This window comes from Chiloscyllium punctatum, chromosome 9 (genome assembly GCF_047496795.1).
Source record: "Chiloscyllium punctatum isolate Juve2018m chromosome 9, sChiPun1.3, whole genome shotgun sequence".
Classification (NCBI taxonomy): Eukaryota; Metazoa; Chordata; class Chondrichthyes; order Orectolobiformes; family Hemiscylliidae; genus Chiloscyllium; species Chiloscyllium punctatum.
In genome coordinates, this window is record NC_092747.1 from 26,533,289 (window position 1) to 26,547,621 (window position 14,333).

The 14,333-nt window shown below is 41.7% G+C and overlaps 1 protein-coding gene and 2 non-coding genes across 3 annotated transcripts; all 3 read right to left on the reverse strand.

The window, feature by feature from the left end:
• Positions 1-2,219: 2,219 nt before the first annotated feature.
• rps3 (ribosomal protein S3) lies at positions 2,220-10,623 on the reverse strand. Its single transcript, XM_072577088.1, has 7 exons — positions 10,489-10,623; positions 10,164-10,294; positions 6,953-7,046; positions 5,974-6,068; positions 3,997-4,184; positions 3,414-3,616; positions 2,220-2,379 (listed from the first exon to the last, which is right to left on the reverse strand). The coding sequence occupies exons 1-6, from the start codon at positions 10,516-10,518 to the stop codon at positions 3,417-3,419; spliced, it is 738 nt and encodes a 245-aa protein (XP_072433189.1). The 5' UTR covers positions 10,519-10,623; the 3' UTR covers positions 2,220-2,379; positions 3,414-3,416.
• On the reverse strand, positions 2,442-2,588 carry LOC140481718 (small nucleolar RNA SNORD15). The gene has a single exon (XR_011961592.1). It is a non-coding gene; the product is annotated as a small nucleolar RNA SNORD15 (small nucleolar RNA).
• LOC140481717 (small nucleolar RNA SNORD15) lies at positions 6,661-6,808 on the reverse strand. Its single transcript, XR_011961591.1, has one exon. It is a non-coding gene; the product is annotated as a small nucleolar RNA SNORD15 (small nucleolar RNA).
• Positions 10,624-14,333: the final 3,710 nt, after the last annotated feature.

A 14,333-nucleotide genomic window follows, 5' to 3' on the forward strand; every position in this document is an offset into this window, starting at 1 on the left:
GCAAGTCTGGCATTTGGTACTTGGCTACACAATATTCCAACTTGTATGCAGGAGTGCGTACTGGAACCTCTGCTGCATGAGATTTATATAAATGACTTGGATGAAAATGTAGATGAGTAGATTAATAAGTTAACAACCTGTGAAGGCTCCCTGGTATAGGTTTTACACAAACATAACTGTTGGACTTCAGAGTGAATTTTGTTTAAGACTGGTTCCATAATCACTTGAACAGCCATACTAGTATCAACATCCATTAGAACCAGAGACCATTTAACCAGATGTATATTTTAATTAGTTTGGATTTGGATGTCAGCAAACACTAACTAGAGGTGGGCTGATTTTGCTGGAATATACTCTCCTGAACACTAGCCTGAGTTCACATACTCAATTCAGGTCTAATAGGTCATTCTTGCTCGAGATCACATAACAGCAACTACAATGGCTTGCTGGCCGGGAAGGAGAAAATTTTAGCTGTTTGGTTGAGGCTTGGCTTTGTTTTGGGGTTTTGCTGTGGACTGACCTAGAGTCCCTCTGTTCAGGATATGTCCTGAGTGAGACTATGCAACTGTCTTTACTTAAATGGAGTTCCCGAAGCTCAGGTCATATTGGTTAGGATATCCACTTCCATTAGCATACCCTATTAGTCTTATGCTCCACTTACTTCAAATGGCGTTAACATTGAAAAATGTGATGTCCATGTGAAGTCCAGTTGGGCTTCAGCTAGTAGACGCTATTGCATGGTTACATTACTAATCCTACATACCAACTAGTCTTTAAGCATCTCATTAAGGATTAAAGTCACATGCCTCTGCCAGTCATCTTGTCAAACAAGATCACAAGGTCCCAGTGCTCAGCTATGTTATCCAGCATTGGATTAACCGAGCAAAGTACTCTCTGCCTGTGTCCTTCGGATAATTGAAGTTCCTTTGTAAACCTTCCAGGATGAAGTATTGTGATCAAAACTTCCAACTTGTACTACACTGGCTTATCTTTGGTTTGAAGTGATTTGTTTGCTTTAAATTTGTACGCCATCTCACACAATGATTCCCCTTGATTCTTGAACTGCTGAGTAAAACCCATTTCAGAATCAGAGGAGGCTTGGAGCCATAATATTCCTTAACTAGTCCACTCATGAATGGTTTTAGCATCTAGTGCCTAGGAAGTGAGGCTCATAAATAACAAAAAGATTTGGCGACAGTAGTATTAGATATCAAGGGAAGCTTATTAGATTCTCACAAAGATGGTCATGGCCAGGCACATGTTATGAACATTACTTGCTTCCCATTTGTTATCCATTCCCAATTACCTGTGAACTAAATGGTTTCCTAGGGCCATTTCAAAGGCAGAAATTAGAGCTAACCACAGGATCATCAATTTGGACATCATCCATTAAGAACAGAATTTCAAACATCAATAATATGTTCATAGTCATCATGCCTGAAACTATCCTTCAATTCCAGATTTTATGAAATTCAAACTCCACCAGCCACATGGTTGGATTTGAACTTCTGTCCACTAAATGTTATTGACATCTTGCTGCATATGGATGTGGTTTGCTTCAGTATCAGTAAACAGCTGCAAACAGTACTGTATATTGCAATCAGTAAACATCCCTACTTTTGACCATGAGATGGAGAGAAGATAGTTGATTTATCAGCTGAAGAGGACTAGGACTAAGATACTGTCCCAAGGGTATCTATGGAGTCAGGTGATTCGCCTTAAACTGCAACAGACTTCTTTCAGTTTGGCTAAATTTCTAATCAGTGGAGTTTCTCCATGATTACACTTTTGCCAAGATTCCTTCATAACACCAAGGTGGCAGTTACCAGTGTGGCAAGGGCAATTACGCTCAGCTCAAGGACAGCTTTTTCATTTATGGTTGGATCAAATCAAGGCTGTAAAAAAAATACAGGAAAGGTGAAGTCAGCAGAAATTTTGACACTATAAATCTGTCAGAATAATCACTGTTCTTCACAGGGAATCAATGCAACTTTCCCCTGTAGTGTTGAACACACGCCCATACCACTATTTACAAATTTCATTCCAGTGCAGTGTAATAGCATTTCTACTCCAAATCGTGTATATGCAAATAAAGTCTTCCCAGAATAGAAAAATTCATGGAAAGCATTTGAACACAAATCACTAATTTAAAAGGTAAGGGTGTTATCAAATGAGCTTCCACTGACATCAGGACAAGTTATGCAGTTATGACGCAACACTGAACAGCAAATTTTAGACTTTATGGGACTAAGCACAGCCTTACTATTTGCAGGTTGTCTGGGAACATGCAACACTTCACATGAAACAAGCAACTTTTTTCCCTTTGTTTTATTTGAACATATACACAAAATTAGATATTGTTCTTCGATGCTGGTATACCTGTGGAGACAAAAAGCACGAATTAGGTGCAAAGAAAACTAATAAGTTAGATGCATTATCAACCTTCTCAGACAAATGCCTCAAAGTCATCAATAGAAGGGACACCAGCCAGGATCCAAAATTCAGAAGCACAGAACATGCCAACTGGATCAAGAACCCTGAGACAGGTCGAATCCCATCAGACTCGTCATCAATCATCATCACTGAAGGAGCAATTTTTAAAAACAAAATCAGCAAGATGCCAAATGAGAAGAGTTCACTTGCCTCACATCAACCTTGGGCTGTGGAGGCTAGGAAAACACCATTACCAATTCTTACAAACACATTTCTGAAATTAAACCCTAAGGTAATCCTTTCCCTACTTCAAAGAGGGAAGAGCTGATGAATCGTACATTAACAAGCTAGTTACATTGGAAAACAAAAATTGGCAAATTCTAAAATACTTAACTGGTCAACCATCATATGAAAATCCAAGAATCTAAACTCCAGTTGCTTGGAACAAATGCTTGCAAAATATCCATTAGTGTGAACATCCACAATCCAGAAAAGTTTAGCATTTCAGGTCCAGTGCCCCTTTTTCAGAAAACTACTACAGAGGTGTAGTGTTCTGTTCTGAAGGATACTGGATCCAAAATATTAACTCTGCTTTCTCTCCACAGACACTGCCTTACCTGGAGTCTCTCCAGCAATTTACTTTTGTCTCAGATTTCATGGTCATTTTGACCAATAAAGTGAACTCATGAACAACCCGAATTATTAAATTCAGAATCAACCTACTTTAGGGAATCCAATTCTCAAACGAAGTTTAATCCATAACCACTTTAATGGTAACCAACCGGGAAGCATGCCTCCAACCGGAAGCAAAGATAACAAATTGCAAACAAAATCTCAAAAGATAGTCTATCCAATTTAAAATGAAAGACAAAAGTAGTGTTTCTAATCATCATCCCATACAAAGAGAAGCTCGAAATTTCTGCTCAGACTTGACTTAATAAAGATGTTAATAGACATAGTTAGAGTAGAAGAAAATATACCAATTATGCAGTCGGAACTGGCCCTGGCTGCTGGATCACAGGTTGCTCTGGTTTGCCTCCCTTCTGTTCCGAAATAGGTGTAGTTGGCAAGATCTCCTCCTTGGGCTCAACAATGCTGACATGATCAGGCAGAGGTTTCTTGGGTCCAATTTTACCACTTGGGTCCCATGGCAGCATGATCTTAACTTTAATGCCCAATACACCTGCAGACGAAGAAAATCACCTTTAGAACAGAATAGATCTGAAACCATCAAGTATAGCACTAAAACATCAATTTAAATATGTTGCATAAAGCAGTATTAAAGGCACTATTAGAAGGGCTGGCTGCTTACTCAACCATTTCAAACAGCTGAATGAGTGGTTGAAACAGCAGAGAAGAAAACTGGCACTGCTGTCTCCTACAGATTGAAAGTGAGTAGATTGGAGCTGGACTGATGTCCCAGCCACAACATCTAATCACAATTACTCAGCAGATGCACACAAACGAAGTGCACTTAAACAAGATATTAGACATGCTAAAGCAATGAAACCCTTTTCCGATGCATTTGAGCAAGGATAACTTGAATATAAACTCCTCACTCACCCTGTCTTAGCAGTACGTGCCGTACAGCTGTATCCACATAGTAGTTCACCGGGTCACCACTGTGGATCATCAGCCCATCAACAAATTTCATGGACTTGGCTCTCTGGCCTCGGAGTTTTCCAGAAACCACCACCTCACAGCCTTTGGCTCCACTTTCCATAATGAAGCGAAGAACACCGTAACAGGCTCTATGGAAGAGGGGGAAGTGTATTTTTAGGTCTTCAGCTTAATAGCAACCCAAAAAGCCTCTGAACATCTGATAAAAATCATCATCAGGGTGATGAGAGTCTGAAAAGAAACCACCGGGCACAGCATTGACTAGCATATTTATTCTAAATGAGTTTAATTTTTCTTTTCATATAGAATGCCTTTCTCTCCCCATTCACATACTTAGAAAACAAAGCAGCAGTACCAAGTGACCAACTCATTTGCTGAGTTCAAAGCAATTAGTTTGTCTCTTAAATCTGTCACGTGCAGCATATTTTGCATCTTTCCACAAGGGACTTGAACGGAGACCCCACAGTGGAAGTGAGCTGCTCACAGATCGTTCCTGTTAAGCATTATGACCTTGCCAAAATGACTCAAAGCCTATCATCCATCAGGTGGGGTTTGTCACAAAGAACTTAAGTGATTTCCTGCATTTCCTATTCCTTAAGTTAAAGGATGTCTGTCCTCAAAAGGTTGCATCACATGGGGTGCTGAGATGCAACGCAGGCAGTTTGCGTATTTAACAGGTCCGAAATGCTTTCAACCACGTTGTGGAATAGGGCAATTCATAAATTAGTTCTTTGCACTAAAAACTCAACCACACTGTCATAAATGCTCACTGTTCCCAATGAATGCAGATAAAACTCAGGATATGATTTTTGAGAAGATTTGTAGCTCAGTTTAATGATAAGCATGCAACATCACTGGAGGCTCTCACTGATGATGTTGCCTAGAATGGTGACAGAACATCTGAAAAAACCTTCCAGCTCAGTGAGCTAACTTACATACATATTATAGCCAAGTTCAACATTATGCAAAATTGTACTGCATATTGTCATACTTTAATACAGTTCACAGGCCAAGGATTAGGAAAAGAAATTTGACTGTTCACTGCTATTCACTATCCCAAAGATGCTGAAGTCACATACAGCTGCTCAAATTACTGCATGAAGCAGAAACCATATGAATCTGATAGCACTTGTACTGTGTTTAGTCTGATTTTACAAGCTGTACATGGATCTCAGGCATCACACAACCTACTCAATTAGGTTTAAAGAAGTTACCCAAATCCTGGGGAAGGAGGAAAATACACAGCCTGATCCCAAACCCTGGGGTGGGAAACTCAAGAAGCCACAGATTTTGGTTTAGCTAGTGACAAAGTTTCACTAATGCACTGAAGTTCAGTAACATGTCAAAATGGTCCATAACTAAGTGCTGTAATGTGGGCAATAAACTCAGTATTAGGTTTCACTTACAAGACAAAGTGGTGTGATTAGTCCATAGGATTGCAGTTTAAGTTTAGAATTTGGCTCAGACTTGACATCGAAGTACACAGAGGGACCTCGATTATCTGGCATTTGATTAACACAATTTCAGATTCACCAAACAAGATCGCATGGTCCCGGTGCTTTGCTATGTTATCCAGCATTGGATTAACCGAACAAAATACTCCCTGCCCGTGTCCTTCGGATAATTGAGGTTCCTCTGTAAACCTTCCAGGAGAAAGTATTGTGATCAAACTTTCAACTTGTGCGACACTTGCTTATCTTTAGTTTGAAGTGATTAGTTTTGCTTTAAATTTGTACCGTAATATTCATATCTTCTCACACAATGCTTTCAGCAAAATGCCACAATGCTCGAAACATATTGCCTCAAAATTAGTTTATTTTGATGACATCTTTAGCCTCAAGTCTCCAATTCTCATTCCACTTAATTCTGATGTAGCGTTATTTACAACAAGTGTTTGGGTAATCAAAACCTTCAGCTTACCTACGTACTGCCAGACCTCCCAACAACTTGTATCGGAGGGATTCTGCCTGAGCAATAGCACAAAGCCCTCTAGTGGCAACCTTTTCAGCATAAAGCTGTGAAAAAAAAACCAGACAAAATGAAAATATTAACATTGCTACTACAGCCATAACCCCATAAACGTTACAAACAGGTGAATATTACAATTTTGGCTTAGTTGGAACCCAGTCCTTTGTATTTCCCAATTAGACTTTGGTACAACAAGCAACATGTCCCGAGCTGTGTGGTAGTATGCAGCCATAGCAAGGGTCTGAACAATTAGACTTAAGTTCTGGAAATTGCTGCCATGCATGGACCTCAGCAGCCCATGCAGCCAAAACAATATTAGAGGAAACACTGACATAAGGCATCTTTGAGTTGCTGGGAACTTCACAACTTGGACGCTGTTGGCCAGTTTCTGGTTTTGACTTAAACCACAGCATCTCAAAATATCCTGCATCCAAATAAGTCAGATTCAAAAAAGAGAAGACCAGCTCAGCTGGGAAAGTGCAATTCAATTCAGGGAAATTACTATTCAAAACTGTGGCACTTGACAGACTTATTATACAAACTATACCTGGAGTTTCACAAAGCTCAAATGCAGGCAAATTTCAGACTAAAATTTGAGTAGTCCTCTCTCAGGAGGTTTTGCTTATCATGTTTATCAATCCTTCTCAGACAAATGCCTCTAAGTCATCAAAAAAAGGGACAGACTGTTCTAGGCTCTGAAACTAGCAGCACAGAACGTGCCAACTGTATCAAGAATCCTGACACAACCGTATCCCATCAGACTCGTCATCAAGCATCATCACTGAAGGTGACCATGGCCTGGGGCAGGTAAGGAAGAATGGAGAGAGAAAGAGAAACAGGACTGTTGCTCCCACACAACCTTTGCATAGCCACAAAATAAAACAGCCACAGAGTATGAAAAGAACACCCCCCTCCAATAAATGTAGCTTACCTCAACACTCCCCTCTGGGAAACCAAATCGCTTCTGAACAACAGCAGTCAGCTCACGGATTCGGCGACCTTTCTCACCCAGCACATTTTGAGTCCTGATAAGTCATTTCAGAAGTTATTATACTTTGGGTAAATTGTTCATGCAACAATCAATATCTGTTTCTAAAATGTGACGGTGAAGTAAATAATTTAACTAAGAACTGTTCAGATTGTTAAGCTGCCAAGAACAGTAATTCCACCATTTAATTTTTAAATGATATGCAACTGCAAAAATTGATGAACTATGATCCAAAATAATTTTAAGTTTATAAAGCAATCTATAATATTAACAACATGTAAATTAAATTTGCAAGCAAGATGGAGTATGGAGAATGAACTTTAGACAACCACACAGTGTTTCAACATCAAACCTGGAGGCTTCTTTTCACAATACTGTACAATATTGACACACAGGATGGTTAAGTAGTAGTATAATTAAATGCACTAGAACCTGAGGTACTGATCTCAAAATGCACAGTACAAGATGAACCTCAAAATCTTCAAATGGAGTGCACAGCAATTTCATCTGTACCAAAAACTAATTAAATGGCAATTGGAATACATATGGCACGCAAAATGGTTCTGCCAAGTCACCCTGAATGTCGAAGAAAAGGTAACCAGTTTAATTCATGAATTAAGTACTTCTCGACCACATGAAAAAAAACAATTTATGTGCTCAGATCAGGGCAGTATTGCAAATCCTATACCTGTATTTTTTACTCATTCAGTTGTTGTTTGTGGGCCTAAAGCTAAGGCTCATAAGTTCCCTCGACCTGATGAGTTGCACCCTATGATTTTAAAACGATAGCTACAAAGATAGTGGATGCACATGCAGTAACCCAGCAAGAATCTTCAGATTCTGCAAGTGACCCAGAGGATGACGGAATGCCAATGTAACCTATTTATTAAAAAAAGTGAAACAAGGTAATTATACGCCAGTGAGCTTAACATGACACTGGGAAGTGTTAGAAAATACTAAATAAATTATCTAATAGTAGAGCCTTGAAAACCATAAAATAAATCAAGCAGAGTAATCATGAAGGAAAATCATACATGACGAATTTAATGTTCTTTGCAGAGGTTACAATCAGGTAGGTAAGAGGGATACGGAAAGCAATCTTAATTCTTGCTCTCCTCACGACTCGAATACGAAGACGAAAATGTCAGTCTACAACGCCTGCATCATAATCACACTGCCATACTGCAGTGAAGCATGGACCACACATGCCAGACAAGAGAGAAGACTGAACACTTTCCACTTGAGGAATATCTGGAGTAACCTGGGAATATCCTGGCAAGACAGTGTCCAACGCAGCAGTCCTATCTTGCAGAGACCTTCCCAGCATGTACACTGCTCAGGCAGCAGAGACGGCACTGGCTGGGCCACGTCCACGGCATGGAGAATGGCGGCACCCTAATAGATATTCTCTATGGAGGGCTTGCATGCGGCAAGAGGGGCATCCACTGGACATTCCCGACTGTACAACAAGGACATCTGCATGAGGGACATGAAGATGCTCGATAGCATTCTGGGAAAGGCTTGCAGCTGACCATATGAGATGGAGAAGCACCCTGAACCAACACCTCAAAACCAGGGGAAAAGAGGTGATGCAGACAAGTGGGCACAAGGGAAGGAATGCAGCAGTTTGAGCAGATCAACGACCACATACAAACTTGTTCTCTGTGACAAGGACTGGTCTCTTCAGTCACAAGCGATGCTACTTCAGGGAAGCAGAAATCTATAAGGATGCAACCCATGGTCAGCCATGACCGAAAGGAGCCTCACCAGATAAAGGGGAACCAAGAAGTACAAAATATCAAGATTGCCAAAAGACATTCAATAAACATACTGCACGTAAGGCCACTTATTACACGTCCATGGCATTGGGACTAGAATATTAGCTTTCCATTCATTTATCCTTACTAATAGAAAACAAGTGATCCGAGGTACCGTAATATAATGTGAGAAAGAGAGGTTACACACTGACAGTTATTTGAATGGGGAAAGACTGCTGAAAGCTGGGAGAGAAAGAATTAGGATTCCCCATGTAAAAACCACAAAAAGCTAGTATCCAGTCCCAATACGGAAAGCAAAAGAAACAGTACAAAAAAAGTCTTGCTCAACTAGTCAGGCCATAGTTAGAATACGGTGAAGAGATTTGAAAACCCTAAGGGTTCATTGAACTAATTATTTTTAGATAAACAAGTTTCTAATCAAAGGGATTTAAGGGCTATGAATAAAAAGGTAAAAAAGCAGGGAGAAGGAATATCATTTATCCATGATATTATCAAATAGAGTAGACACAATGAGACAAATGGGCTACTTTGGCCATTGCCTTACGGCTTAAGAGTTGATGAAGCACTTTGGAAATTCAGTCTCTGTTGTAATGCAGGGACACAAGTCTGTCCATAAGCTCCTACAAAAAGCAATAACAGACAAACTAGATAAACCATTTGATTAGGCAAAAGTGAGGACTGCAGATGCTGGAGATGAGAGTTGAGTGTGTGGCGCTGTAAAAGCATAGCAGGTCAGGCAGCATCTGAGGAGCAGGAAAATCTACACTTTGGGGAAAAGCCCTTCATCAGAAATTCCTGCTCCTTGGATGCTGCCTGACCTGCTGTGCTTTTCCAGCACTACACTCAAAACCATTTTATTAATCTTGACTGACGCAGAGTTCATGTGCCATTGGTGAAATTTTGAAATGAAGCATCTGGGCAGAAAGGCTGAACATCTGATTGACATGATGTGAAAGCGCAGGTGTTGCACTGGAGTGTACAAAGTTAAAAATCACAACACCAGGTTATAGTCCAACATGTTTATTTGGAAGCAATAGCTTTTGAAGCACTGCTCCTTATTAGGTAGCTTCATCACGACACTAGCTAGTGCTTCCAAATAAACCTGCTGGAGTAAAACCTGTGAGTTTTAACATCTGATAGATGGCAGATTGCTGCTCTACACCAGTATCTCAGTGGAGTGCAATCTGCTCAAGTCACCAACAAACCTGCTTTCTCAGGGACAACACCACCAATGCTGTGAAGAAACTGCTGGTTTCACCATTCGATGAGAGAGGTTGACAGTGTGTCAGTCACAGACAGGGCCCAGCCAGGACCAGGTCCCTCCGGGGGAACAGCTACAAGAAATGGCTCTTATCCATTTGACCGATTTCTTTTACCTGGTGGCCAAGATGATGATCTCGGTCCTAGTCGGTGTGACTCGCACCTCCACACCACTGTAGCCATCCTCGGCCAACTCACGGGTCAGGAACTCGTTCAGCTCGGCCTTGAAGATGCCATCCGCCACGAACTGAAAAGAGACGGCGCCATGTTAGGAGACAGGAGTAAGGGGACACCATCCGGATCCATCCTCCTCCATCCGCCACCGCCAGCGCTCGCTCCGGCCTCCCTCACGCTCGGCGTCCGCTCCCGCACTCGGCCCGCTCCCTATTTCCCCGATCAGCATTCTCACCCTCCCGCGCCGCGCCCATTCCCTCCGCTCACCTTTCGCTTCTTCGATATCTGCGCCGCCATTTTCCTCGACGGCGCCGCGACTAAAAAGGAAGTCAACCCCCCGCCGATGTTACTTAAACAAGCAACTGTTTCCGGTTCGAGTCCGGCCGCCAATGGGAATGATCACCATCAATCACATGGTTCCAAGTGGACGCGGTGACATCTGGGTTATGTAGTTCATTTCAATTCAAAGCGTACACGTGTTATTAAGTGGGAAAGAAAACATCCAAAAACCTGTCCCTACCTAAAAGATCTAATGTGCATGCAGCAGAGTAAACTGCAATGATTGTAAATCTAAAATAAAACACGAATTCCCAAATTTTGATATATTGTATCAATGCAAGATATTGCATTTTGATCCAACAAACAAGAGCAGGACTTGGGAGAAAGTGAGGACTCCAGATGCTGGAAATCAGAGTCAAAAGTGTGGTGCAGGGAAAGCACAGCAGGTCAGGAAGCATCCAAGGAGAGGGAGAGTCGACATTTCGAGCAAAAGCTGTTCATCAGGAATGTGGCAAGATTTATACATTTAATGGTAGGGCCTTGGGCTAGTGTTGTAGAGCAGAGCAACCTAATGGGTGCAGGTACATAATTCTTTGAAGTTTGCATCACACACAGGCAGAATTGGTTATCCAAGGGCCCAAGCATACCTTCCAGGTGAAGCAGCACTTTACCTGCACTTTACACAATCCACTGCATTCACTGCCTACAATGTGATCTCTCCTCTACATTGGGGGAATGAAACATAGACTGAGTGACCACTTCATTGAACATCTACATTCTTCCTGCAAAAAAGACCCCAAGCTTTCAGTTGCCTGCCAATTTAACACACCACCCTATTCCCTGGCCAACATCTATTGTCTCAGACTTGCTTCAGTGTTCCAGCCAAACTCAGCACAAGCTGGAAGAATATCACCTCATTTTCCCCTTGGACATCCTGCAGTCCTCTGGACTTCGAATCATAGAGATGTACAGCACAAAAACAGACCCTTTGGTCCCACTCATCCATGCCGACCAGATACCCCAACCCAATCTAGTACCACCTGCCAGCACCTGGTCCATATACCTCCAAACCCTTCCTATTCATAAAACCATCCAGATGCTTTTTAAATGTTGCAATTGTACTTGCTTCCACTACTTGCTCTGGCAGCGCATTCTATACATGTACCACCCTCTACATGAAAAAGTTGCCCCTTACGTCTCTTTTATATCTTTCCCCCTCACCTTAAACCTATGCCCTCTAGTTCTGGACTCCCGCAACCCACGGAAAAAACTTTGTCTATGTATCCTATCCATGCCTCTCATGATTCTATAAACCTCTATAAGGTCACCCCTCAGCCTCTGATGCTCCAGGGAAAACAGCCCTAGCCTATTCAACCGAATATCGATCTCAATAATTTTAGGGCCTGAACTACCCCTACCATACATACCAGGCCTTGTTATCACATAGTCTGCCATTATACACTACCTATTGTTAACCATGAAGAGTCTCCATTCACCCTCCCAGCCAGGTCATTATTGACTCCTTTGTCCATCCAACCGTTCTTCTCTCTCTTTGGACTGTATCCCTGCCTATCATTTACTCATTACCTCCCTCCACCCATCCTATCTTCTGCATGGATCACTTATATAAACGATCTGAATGTGAACATAGGAGGTATAGTTAGTAAGTTTGCAGTTGACACCAAACTTGGAAGTGTAGTTGACAGCAAAGAAGGTTACCTCAGATTACAACGGGATCTTGATCAGATGGGCCAATGGGCTAAGAAGTGGCACATGGAGTTTAATTTAGATAAATGCGAGGTGTTGCATTTTGGGAAAGCAAATCTTAGCAAGACATACACACTTAATCGTAAGTTCCTAGGGAATGTTGCTGAACAAAGAGATCTTGGAGTGCAGGTACATAGCTTCAAAGTAGAGACGCAGGTAAATAGGACAGTAAAGAAGGTGTTTGGTATGCTTTCCTTTATTGCTCAGAGTATTGAGTATAGGAGTTGGGAGGTCATGTTGTGGCTGTACAGGACATTGGTTAGGCTATTTTTGGAATATTGCATGTAATTCTGGTCTCCTTCCTATCGGAAGGATGTTGTGAAACTTGAAAGGGCTCAGAAAAGATTTACAAAGCTGTTGCCAGGGTTAGAGGATTTGAGCTATAGGGAGAGGTTGAATAGGCTGGAGATGTTTTTCCTGGAGCGTCGGAGGTGAGGGGTGAACTTATAGAGGTTTATAAAATCATGAAGGACTTGCCAAGGGTAAATAGACAAGGTTTTTTTTCCCTGGGTTGGGGGAGTCCAGAGCTAGAGCGCATAGGTTTAGTGTGAGAGAAAAGAAGATTTAAAAGGGACCTAAAGGGCAACGTTTTCACGCAGAGGGTGCTGCATGTATGGAATGAGCTGCCAGAGGAAGTAGTGGAGGCTGGTACAATTACAAATGTAAAAGGCATCTGGACGGTACATGAAAAGGAAGGGGTTGGAGGGCCACGTGCTGGCAAGTGGGATTAGATTAGGTTGGGATATCCGATCAGCATGGACAAGTTGGATCGAATGGTCTGGTCTGTGCTGTACGCTTCTGACTCTACATAAACCAACACCTTCCCAGCTACCATCAGTCCTGAGGAAGGGTCACCAGACCTGAAATGTTAACTTTGATTTCTCTTCACAGAAACTGCTGAGCTTTTCTAGACACTTTCTGTTTTTATTCCTGGTTAGCTTGCTTACCTTTGTTGCTCACTGCTTTGAGTTTTAGGAGTTAGGAAGTCATGTTGAGGTTGTACAGGACATCGGTGAGGCCTCTTCTGGAAAAGAATGCCGAGTGCTTGTCGGCCAGTTATTGGAAGGATATTAAAAACTGGAAAGGGTTCAGAAGAGATTTACCATGATGTTACCTGGCATGGAAGATTTGAGTTATAAAGAAAGGCTAGACAAGCTGCAACCTTTTTTCATTGGAGCATAGGAGATGGAGAGGTGACCTGGTAGAGTTTATAAAATAATGAAAGGTATAGATATAGAGTTAATAGTAGTTGTCTTTTCCCTAGGATATGGATTTCAAGGCTAAGGGGCACATTTTTAGAGTGAGAGGAGAGAGATTTAAAAAAGACGTAAGTGGCAAATTTTTACTCCGAGGATGATTTGCGTGTGGAATGAACTTCTTGAGGAAGTGGTGGATGTAGGTACAATTACAACATTTAAAAGACACTTGGATAGGTTTAGAATTGAGTCATAGAGATGTACAGCATGGAAACAGACCCTTCGGTCCAACCCGTCCACGCCAACCTGATATCCCAACCCAGGAAAAAGTTTGGACAGATATGGGCCAGGAGCAGGCAGGTGGGATTAGTTTAGTTTGCAATTACCTTTGGTGTGGACTGGTTGAATTGAATTCCAAAAGTGGCCCAACCAATGTCCTGTACAGAGGCAGCATGAATATAAATGTTTAGATAGATAGATGCCCAAATTTCTGGCAAATGGGACTAATTTAATTTGGGATACCTGGACAGTATGGCCGAGTTGGGCCGAAAGGTCTGTTTGCGTGTTGTATGACACTGTAATGAGTAAAGGTACTGACTGCGCACAACCAGCTCCACTCTTGTGAAACTCACAGAGTGTCCAACGTTAGATGTGATTCTGCAATTGGACAATATTTGCTGGATCGTCCCGATAATGACAAACCAGTATACTATCAATCAATTTAGGAATTTTACTTCAGCTTGCAGTGTCGGACACTTGCCTGTATTGAAACTGCATAACTGTTGAACCACTTTTAACTTAACAAATAAGGTAACAGACACTCAGTGATTCATTTCTCACAGCAATGTCCTGACTAAGCAGAGTCAACCT